The 10,719-nt window shown below is 39.0% G+C and overlaps 1 protein-coding gene across 2 annotated transcripts; it reads left to right on the top strand.

Annotated features, from left to right (window-relative positions):
• On the top strand, window positions 1-10,207 carry LOC141462092 (protein ILRUN). Of its 2 annotated transcripts, XM_074143692.1 has the most exons (6): window positions 1-394; window positions 4,636-4,761; window positions 4,837-5,069; window positions 5,341-5,501; window positions 5,869-5,924; window positions 7,309-10,207. In XM_074143692.1, the coding sequence occupies exons 1-5, from the start codon at window positions 240-242 to the stop codon at window positions 5,878-5,880; spliced, it is 687 nt and encodes a 228-aa protein (XP_073999793.1). In that variant the 5' UTR covers window positions 1-239; the 3' UTR covers window positions 5,881-5,924; window positions 7,309-10,207. The 2 variants fall into 2 exon arrangements, with proteins under 2 accessions (XP_073999793.1, XP_073999794.1); XM_074143693.1 differs by lacking the exon at window positions 5,869-5,924 and having other exon boundaries at window positions 3-394.
• The last annotated feature ends 512 nt before the right edge of the window (window positions 10,208-10,719 follow it).

Here is a 10,719-nt window from a genome sequence, read left to right as displayed (position 1 = left end):
TATATAATATCGTACATTTCTTGCATTTAACCTTTTTATTTTGCACGGACAAGTCGTAGGGTTATCTAAACGGAAGTTTATAAATGTAATGTTCTGGCGAGATACAATCTGAACATCGATGCGTACAGATAGTCGCAGACTTCAATAGAATAGAATATGAACAAACGAATATTCAAAAATATAAAATTTGAATAACTTATTATTATTATTCATAATTATTATTAACTTTTTCTGACAAAATGGACCAAATGGATATAGTAGATCAGCAACTCTTGCGGCAGTTCAGCTGCCTGGGCACCACGGACAAGGATGAGCTGGTGAAACAGCTGCAGATCTTAGTCGGCAACAACTTGAGCTCTACCTCGGCACATTTCTTTCTGGACATGAACGACTGGTAAGTTTCTTATTTGTTGAGATTGCTAAGTCTAGAATAGTGTAGGCAATTAAGTTGAGTATTTTGCTATCCTTACACTTACTCATGAGTAGTTGAATACTGGAAATAGTTATATCTGTTTTATTACGGCAGGCAGCTTTAAACGTTTACGTTCTCAGTAGTGAAACTGTGATTGATAGCTTAGCTTAGTACTGCAGGTAGTTAATAGTTTACAAATAATGATAGTTGTGTGCTAGAGATGGTTGTACCTAGTTTAGTACTGCAGTTAGTTTTAAGTTATGAGTAAAACTAGTGTTACGTTTACGAACAGTGTTAGCTTTTACTTGTTGGTTCTAGAGATATCTACCCTATTTTGCATTACGCTTAGCTTTACGGTTTCTCGTAACTATTGTTGAAAGTAGTTATGTTCTATAGGTAGCAATATTAAGTTTAGTACTCAGTCAACTTTAAGTTGATGGTATAGCCAGCTTTAAATTAATTGTAAAGATAACTTTTTATCTTTTATAAAGTGTAACAGAAGTTTTGGCGTTTAATACAGTTCTTTACTAACACTCTTTAATATTTATGGTTCCTGATGGGCAAGCTATCACATCTGAACTCAATTCAATTTGATTGACTTCATGCTGTTTAGGTAGAAAAGTATCTCTCTTTGGTCATCTGAAGAGTTCTGCCAAATGATAATGCTAAACCACATATTACCTCCAGACTGCCTAATAGATTAATGCTGAAGCGTTTCAAATCATTTCCCATCCTGCTTACACCTCAAACCTCGCTACTTGGATACCATTTATTCCTTTCACTTTTTGAGACTTGAAATTTTACCATGGCAGAGGAGATAAAAGTAGTCTGCAATAAATAATTTTTCTTTAAAGAATCTTGGTGGTACCTTAGAGAAGTAGAATTACTGGGTTGAGAATGGATTATACTGGTAGTGAGTGATCTAAAAAAAACCTATTGAAATAAATCAGCCAAAATCGTAAAGACCTCTGTTACTTTCTAATAATAGTGTTAGCTGTGTACTAGAAGTATCGTTGATCAGATCTAGATTTATGTTTACCAATAAATGTCAGCTTTGTGTACTTAAGTTCTAGAGACAGTTGTGTTTAGTTCATTGCTAGATCCATCTTTAAGTTTAGTTGATGATCTCTCGCTTTACATTTACTAATAAACTTGGCCGCGTAGTTGAGTTACAGTTGGCTGTTCCTAGGTTGCTACAAGAGTTGCTTTAGGTTGCGCGAAGAGCTAACGTTACCTTTCTCAGTAGTGATGGTTGTGTCCAGTTGAATTTTACACTTGTCTAATTAAATACCAGAGCTAATTTTAAGTATAGTGCCAACTTTATGTTTACTAGTAATGCTTGCCTTAGATTAGATTAGATTAGACTAGGGCGGCCTCAGGGCCTACGCCACTGCGACCCCTTTGGGTCTATTGTGGCTCCCCTAACTTTAAAGCTCACCCTCCAGACCTGTCCTTTTAATTAGACTCTTAATGCTGGAGAGTGACTTTTGGGTAAAACTCACAGGCCTTGGTTTTTCCTCCCCGAGAAGTAACATCCTTAGCCACACGAGCCCCTCACTGACACAACACGTGTAGTGCCGTTTCCTCCTCTTCCTGACAGAACCTACAAAGGCTATCATCTGCCAGGCCCATGCGATGCATGTGTTTTCTGAGTCTGCAGTGGCCAGTTAATAGGCCTACAATCATCCTGATAGCCCCACGGCCTTGACGGATTAATTCTGCAGTCAGCCTCGGCGAATAGCCTTTAATAAACTCCTTCGCCTGTCTCTGCCCAGTGGTGGCAAGCCACCACTCCTGAGACCTACTCTGCACCCATAAGTTAATGGTCGCAGTCTTAACACACTTCGGAACCCCAAAACAGGGCTCCGGGCCAACGAAGTATCCCGCAGAGCCTTCCCGGGCCAATAAATCTGCCGCTTCGTTACCCTTATGTCCTGAATGACCAGGTACCCAGACCAGAAAGACCTTATTTTGGTCACTAATTTCCTTCAGGGCACCCAGACAGTCCCAAACCAGTTTTGAGTTAACCTGATAGGAACTAATTGCCCGTAGAGCAGCCTGACTATCCGAGAAAATTACGACCTTAGAATTAATAATTCCACGCCCTTCAATCTCGGTAGCACAGAACCTAATTGCAGCTAGATCAGCCTGAAAAACTGTAGCTAGTTTCCCTAGGCTAACCGAAAAGCTACATTTCGGCTTCACCCCGTACACTCCCGCTCCCACATTCTCCTCCATCTTGGAGCCATCAGTGTACCACATTGAATCTTTCACCACTGGGGGTCCACGTCTCCAAGCCTCCCGGTCTCCAATACAGACTTTGAACGGCTTGTCGAAGTTATATTTGGGAGTCATAAAATCCGAAGGCAGGCCCAAAATAGGATCGGCCTCCAGCTCCTCGTATAACTCTTGATATGCTCCTCCATGCCTGACGGTAATAGGAGCTTGTCCTTCCATAAGCCTAACGACAACGGCCCTTGTAACGCCCTGAATGTATATGTGCAGTGGGGTCAGATTTAACAAAACCTCCAAGGCCGCAGTAGGGGAAGTCCTCATGGCACCAGTGACACTCAGGCAAGCTAGCCTTTGAATACCACTGAGCGCCCGGACTCCACCCACCTGCAAGGTTTTTGCCCACCAAGCCACCGCCCCATGTGACACCATGGGTCTTACTACACTCTTGTAAATCCAGAGTGTCATCTTAGGGCTTAGTCCCCAACTTTTCCCACACAGCCTTTTACAGTATCCTAAGGAAGCTTTAGCCTTATGGGAAATCATGTTTAGGTAAGAATTCCACGTGAGCCTTTTATCAAAGATAACCCCAAGATACTTGGCCTCCATGGACAAGGGGATAGTAACTCCCCCCAAAATTGGTTGCACCAATCTATCCAGATTCTTCTTTCTTGTGAAAGGAACAACCCTAGTCTTTTGCGAATTGATGGAGAGGCCCTCCGCTCTACTCCATCTATCCACAATATTAAGCGCTCTCTGCAAGCGCTCCGAAACCGTATAAGCGAATCGTCCTTTAACAACCACTGCCAGGTCATCAGCAAAATCCAAGCAGTAGAAACTTTCCGCCGTCATTTTCACCAAGAGGTCATCGACCAGAATTGTCCACAGAAGGGGAGACAAAACACCCCCCTGCGGGCAACCCCGCGCCACCCTAACCTCTACCGAACAATTGTCTAATGTGGCCATAATAGTGCGGCCTAATAAATTAGACTTGATCCACTGACAGATAGTTGGCGCCAGGCCTCTTCTTGACAGGGCATCAATTAACGACATAGGCGAGACATTATTAAAAGCCCCTTGTATGTCTAAAAACGCGGCCATTGCAAATTCTTTGTCCTCTTGGGACTTTTGAAGTAGCCTGTTAAAATCATCCAACGCAAGATCCACAGACTTGCCTGCCTGATAGGCATATTGACGATCACTAAGTGGTTGAATTCCTAGGATATCGTCCTGAATATGTCTGTCTACAAGCCTTTCCAATGTTTTAAGTAGAAAGGATGACAGACTAATCGGCCTAAATGACTGCGGTGCTTGGTCCCCTAATCTCCCTACTTTGGGAAGAAACACGACCTTCACCTTTTGCCATGTTTCTGGAATGAACCTCCAGGCCAAACAGCCTCTGAGAATTCTACACAGGAATGGCATCAACACCTCCCCGGCCTTTTGCAAAAAGGCTGGATAGATTCCATCCGGCCCCGGAGATTTAAAGGGCTGGAACCGTGCGATCGCCCATCGTAACCTGTTTGGTTGAACGATGTGCGTCGCAATCCTCCAATCCGCTCGTGAAGGCCTTCTTGGCACCTCCGAGCAGACCTCCTCGCATCCCGAGGCCGATAGCCGAGTGGATCCTGGAAAATGGGTACTCAAGAGTAATTCCAGGGTTTCCTCCATCGACTTAGTGTAGGTTCCGTCTTCCTTAACAATGAAACCTACTCTGCCCGCAGTACCTTCTTTCGCCAAGACTCTATGTATTCTGGCGCATTCTGGGATGTCTTTAATATCCTCACAGAATGACCGCCAGGCGCTTCGCTTGGCCTTCCTTATTTCTTTATTGTACTGCGTCAGAACTTGTCTATATGAATCCCAGCCTTGGTTGTATTTGGCCTTATTAAATAGCCAATGCTTGCCTTAGCGGGGTCTATTTGAATATTAGTTTAATAACAGAGTGAGCTGTAACAAATTAATAACGTGTATGTACTTGTTGTTTTCAGGAACTTGCAAGCAGCCGTGGGTTCTTACTTCGACTTTGCCAGCCCAGTCAAGCTGCCTTCCATGTGCCTGGCAAAGGATGATATTAGCACTTTAAACAATGAGATCACCGCACCACCCAACACCTCGTCAGTATAGTACTGTTAGTCCATGTTAGATGTTTACATTTATAGTGTTTGTACTATTAGGTCGCTTTGTTGTAGTATTCGTAAAATCTGGATGCTCCTGAATAACGGAGACGAGACTTGGCCCGAAGGATGCTTCCTGCAGTTCAGTGGAGGTGACTTGATGAGCTCCTGGGAGAGGCTAACTATAGTAGGTCCGGTACTTCCTGGCCAGACAGCCATGCTCATAGCTGACCTGAAATCACCTGCACAGCCTGGAATATACAAAAGCAAATGGCGACTGGCAACTCCCACTGGTACTTATTTCGGGGGTAATGTCACTACTATGTACTCTATAATATTAACTGCAACTTGTAGAATAAATTAGTTCCTAACAGTTTACACTTTTCCACGTTTAATATTAAGAGGAATTACAATATTGAGTAGTCAACTGCTTCACACTTCAATGAACAGATATACCACCTATTTAATTGTAAGGGGAATTGGAACTACACTCTAAACTGTCCTTAAGTATCCCAAGTAGAAAGCTGTGGTTGTTTTTATGTTGTGTGCCTAATTGGTGTATCATGTCTTTATTTACAGACACAATTTGGATTATCATGTCCGTCATTGAAAACGAACCTTCAGAGTTGGTGAAACAGATGTCGAACTTAAATACATTCGGTGAAACTCCGTCCAGTGTTCACCACCAGAATCCAGATGCCACCGCTAATTTAAATCCGTTCGGCCACAAATCCAGCGAGGTAAGTGACTATTAAATAAGTCACTGTTAAAAGTAGAGGATACTCATTGATTTTGAGAAACAGTAAGAGAAGCTGTCTTTCAAAAGATTGATCAGAATATGTATAGTGATCTAATTACCACACATACCAGATGCTGCTATTCAGAGCAGCGTGAGCTCACTAGCTATTAGCCTTTTGCGCACGTTCGGTTTTTAACTGTGCTTACACGCTACGGCGCCGCAATGACTGTTGGAGGGTAATACACAGTACCTCTGGCAACCTTAATATAAAGTGCCCGTACTTCTTGTGCTTATATGCCAACGTGTCAACTGTTTCATTCACCTTTAAATGCCGATCATTCTATATCGTATTGTGTGCTTTCTCAAAGGTTTCATCGTGATTGCAGTTTCGGGTCGCCCTGCTTGTTGTTCGTCTTCAAGAGAAGTAAGTGAAAAAATTTAATTCAACCTCCTATTTTTTTCCGTTGAAAATGAAATTGCAGAATATCTAAAAACTAAGATGAATTTTCGTAGTCGGTACAAAGTATAAAACGAAAAATGTTATTTTAATGAATGTTACGAAATGATTTTAAACTAGGCACAAAGTTGTAGTTTTCCTTTCAAAGAGAGAACACTCCTACTTTAAAAAGCCATATAAAGATGCGATAGATCAAGTTGATTAACGAACGATATTGTGATACATGTAAAAACCCATCTCTGAGCACGGCCGAGAGCTTTTTATCTGGCCAGCATAGTGCACCATCCAACGATACACAAACACATTGTTAAAATTCTTATGCACAAGTTTGTGTCATCTTATTTACTGATGTTAGATTTATAGAGAATCCACATAGTGTAGTAAATTGCTGGTTAGGCGTGATGTGCTTCCAGAATGCAGTAATAAAAAGAATATACTGGGGTGTAACCAAAATCCTAGCGTTTTGGCCTTACATATCGTTGAATATTAAAGAATGAGAATTTTTAGTTAATCTTCTTAGTTCAATCTACGGGGATGAGGCGGATTTTTCTGGAAAAACCTCACAAAACCCCCAACCTACCTTCTTAATGGAACGTACATATGTCGGGCTGAGGAAGATTATTTTCTTGTTACATGCTTTGTCTCTTGAGGAAGGATTTAAATAAGCTAGGATTAGCTATAAAAGTGAGCGGTTTTCCATGTTGATGCTGCAAAAAAAACTTATTTTTTTTATGACTCAAGAGTGAGCTTTTTGGGCAGAGTAGCGTGGAACCAACCCTTTTCAATTGCCTCTGACTTAACCAATTCCTGCTACAAAACATTTTATGCCAAATTATCCTCCATTACAATCCATACATTCGCTCTCAATCCTCCAATACTCTCCAATAATCCACAAGGAAGACTCAAGCGTGGGTGGTCAGAGAATCATATAATTTCAAAAAAAAAGAAGAAATAATTGATCTCTTTTATTACCCTCACAAATTCATAAATTCGAATAGATAATTTATGTTAAACATTTCCTACACAGTAACGCATGACGCGGAAACATTTACTTTTTCTGTTTTAGAGAAGCAGCAATAGTCTTGACAAGATCTTGTTTTCCAGTTTTATTTTTTAGTGACAAAAATTATTATATTAATGGGGATTTCAATTTTACCTCTATTCCGAAATTCAATTGTTAAAATTTTCCAACCTCTCAAGTTGTTCAATCTTTTCGGTTTCTCCGAAAAGAGATTTATATTAATGGTTTTTCAAAAAACTTAACAAAAAAAAAGTGTGGTTTATTGAAATTAGATTAATGTTAAAAGCCAAACCTGACGCCTAGTTAATGTGATATATATTTCTGTTTCAGGAATGAAGCTGCTATTTAAAAATAATTCAATTTCTGGGACATCTGACGTTTTCTTAGGATTTTTTTTCATAATTTCATTTTTATTTTTTATTTGTATGAAACTTGTTCAAATTTGCTCAATTGACGAGAATTGAAAAAAAAAAAAAAAATTAAAATTAATAGAGGAATGAAATACTTAAATAAAATAGGCAAACTTATCTTCTTGTGCTGGTTTAATGTTGCAAAGGCCATTTTCTTTTATTTACTTTTATTACTATTAGTAGTTCGAACACAACATTTAAATGGCTGATTTGCTAATTACAAGAGGCCAAAAAACAAGAAAAAACAATTAGTAGGTACTACTAGGATGCAAGAAAAGTATGCGCTAATTCTGAAATGGTTTTTAATATCTGTCATGTACAAAGTGGAAAATATAGGCTATTTTCTCCGTACACTTCGTGGGTGCCAGGTCTGAACCGTAAGCTGGGTTCAGGACAGAACCAAATTCAAATCTTCTATTTTGTTCTTGCTTTTCGTCACCTGTTTTTTTAAGGAATAGGACCTGGCTAATTTTCGAAGCTAATTTCAGTTTCTCTAAATTTTGTGAAGTGTCTTGGAACAACGCTAATGTAGAAACAGAACCTTCCTTCACTAATTTAGGTATGGCGTTTGTGGAACAGTAGCCGTTTTAACAAAGTATTGATGCAATATCTCATGAATGTTTTAGATTTAAAGACCATTTTTTTAAATCGCATAAAGCTATCTTTTAAGGAACAGCTGCTTTAAGTAGTTGGTGAAAAGTGCGAAGTGCGTTTGGGCATTTAAAAAAAAAACAACAAACACTTTTAAGACTTACTAACAAATTGGCGTTAGAATCGTCTAATAAGTCTGGGCCTCCTCGTTAAGAATCCACAAGTCAATCCTTTTTGGAAAACACCCTTACAGGTTGTTGCATCCGCGGTTATACTCTTAATCCACCTTAACTTCGGCCATCCAATCTTTCTGATTCTGTGGATTTCGCCTTTTATCACATTGTTGGCCACCCATTTTCTTTTTTTTTTTGTGTGTGTGTGTCTTGACCTGCCCATCTTTCATCAAATACATTCATTTCCTCATATAAGCTTTAAAAACTCGCTTGTCTTCCTTTTCCATATCTCTGTGCCTCTAAGGTGGACCCGTAAGCTGGGTGCAGGGGAAGTTCTAAATTCTAATCTATTCTTCGTTTTTCGTGACATTTGCGCTGTTTTGTGTTGTTTAAGGAATATTTTTTCTCCATTAAAAAAGAGGTGTATGAATAGTCAGCCATAACAGAGTTTAACGCCTGCCGGCTTTTTGGTTATAAACTAAAATCATTTTAAATGTTTAATCACAGGATAGAGAACAAACTACAGTAGAAACAGAACCTCCCATCACTAATTTCGTTATTGCGTTTGAGGAACAGTAGCCATTTGAACTAAGTATTGATGCAATACCTCCAGAATTTGTTAGATTTAAAGACCATTTTTTAAGAATATGTGTTCTTCATTAACCAAGAGGTCCATACTAAATACAGTATAAAATGTATAGCATAGAGGTAACTTTTAAGGAAGTGTTGGTGAAAAGTACAAAGTTCGATTGTGGATTTCATCTTTTATTACATTCTTGACTACTATCCTTTTTCTCTACGTCTGTTCACCCCTAAGAGCAAAATACTTAACTGATTATTTTCTTCTGCATTGGAATATCAGGGGCTTCTTTTCATCAGCCTTTCTTGTTGTCCACGTTTCTGAGCAGTAATTGAGAACTTGATAAAGATTCACCTTCGTCCTTCTTGAGTTCAGTTTGGCCCGGAGATGTTTGCTGTGTCCAAAGTGTGCATCTGTTCGTTGGTGTGTTCTCTTTCCTTACTCTTATGAGATGGTTTTGCTGGAATTATTCCTTGCCGGAACAAGACAAGTATGCAGAATATATGGATGGATTGATAAACTTAATATTTTCACATCATACATAAGGCTAAAAAAGTACCATTATACTGAAACAAACCTATTTACATTGTTTAAGGACGTAGGATAGAGCAAGTCATTAAATAGGTGTTTTAAACCGCAATGCGGGACCTGTACCAAAGATTTGATCCATCTATCACAGTAGCAAACTTGTATTTATTAAAACTGGTCAGTTTCGAATTTTCTCCTATAAAGAGTTTAGATTTTAACTCATAACATTTCTCCTGTTTCAAAGAGGTAGTCAAACTTGATAACGTAAAACTGTTACAGAGATCTCTAAACCAAAACAGGACAGTAAAGAAAAACTAACATGCTCTGTCTCAACTTACCTGTATGTCAGTTGTAAACAGTCATACACACTGTCGCATCCTAATAAGGACAGCTCAAATGTGAATTTAGCCTCAATTCTCTCACACAAAAATATAACCACATACTAAGAACCTCTGTAGGATCAGTGTTCCTCACGTTTTGCGTCCTACCAACGTTAGGATAATACGTTCAGAGCCGAGTAAGCTCTCTAACTGCATCTCATACTAACTAATAAATGCAAACCTGTTTGAGGAACACTCATTGTTGAACACTCTTAAGGACTATTCATACTACATATGTGTGTGGTCTATTCCTCTTATTCAGCTCGCAGGTATCCGTCACGCCTTCACCAAGCAAGAAGTGTATTTTGTCATAATTTTCACCTTGATAAAATGGAATTAATGTAAATAATCAGTCTTCCACAACCCACAATTTTAAAACGGAATAAATCAAGGATTTTGAATGTTATAATTTTTCAATTGTGCATTTAATTTTGTATTTCCTTTTACAAGAGGAAATTATTATAATTATTATTATTATTTTTTGTAACAAATATTTAATAAATTGTAAATTTGTACAAAAAGAATATATAGATATATATATATTATAAATAAAGAATTTTATTATCAGTTGGAGAGAAGTATTTTGTCTCTTCTGCTCTGTACAGTGTATTCAAAGAAAAATGAACGTTTTTCAAACCAAGTTTAATTAACATGTATGTGCAAGTACTGGTGCGCTTGCTCTGTTGAACTGGATTTTGTTTTAAGGCGCTGTCGGCTGCCATCTCCAGACTACGGGAAAGGTAAAAAGGACATGTAGGATAGTGGTGTCAACTGTCCGCCATCACCATGCATAACTTTTCTACTTTTTTTAAACAAATCAAGCAAAATTATTGCTGAACTGATTTAATTAGGAAGGCTTCTCCAGATCAAAAAGAGCCAAGCATTTCAGGGAAGTTCTAGAAAGAGAGTGGAGCCGGCTGGTAGTCAAGTACGATTTCCCTGGAGTCTTTTGCACCCCAACCCGCAAAGCTACACCCATATATTCCAAAATTGACCTAACTAAAAATTTGGAAGTGTTCTTAGGAGCGAAATCACCTCTCCCACCCATGTAACCATCCTGGAAAACTTAGGGTAATTCT

Source organism: Rhodnius prolixus, unplaced genomic scaffold, assembly GCF_049639745.1.
Source record: "Rhodnius prolixus isolate KJV_2025 unplaced genomic scaffold, Rpr scaffold_12, whole genome shotgun sequence".
Taxonomy (NCBI): domain Eukaryota; kingdom Metazoa; phylum Arthropoda; class Insecta; order Hemiptera; family Reduviidae; genus Rhodnius; species Rhodnius prolixus.
This window is presented reverse-complemented; position numbering and strand designations above follow the sequence as displayed.

Bases quoted from the DNA above. Each gene is read 5' to 3' on its own strand.
- LOC141462092 (XM_074143692.1), top strand. From the start codon at position 240: ATGGACCAAATGGATATAGTAGATCAGCAACTCTTGCGGCAGTTCAGC. The intron at 395-4,635 runs GTAAGTTTCTTA...TGTTGTTTTCAG, and splicing joins TTTCTGGACATGAACGACTG to GAACTTGCAAGCAGCCGTGG. The intron at 5,070-5,340 runs GTAATGTCACTA...CTTTATTTACAG, and splicing joins CACTGGTACTTATTTCGGGG to ACACAATTTGGATTATCATG.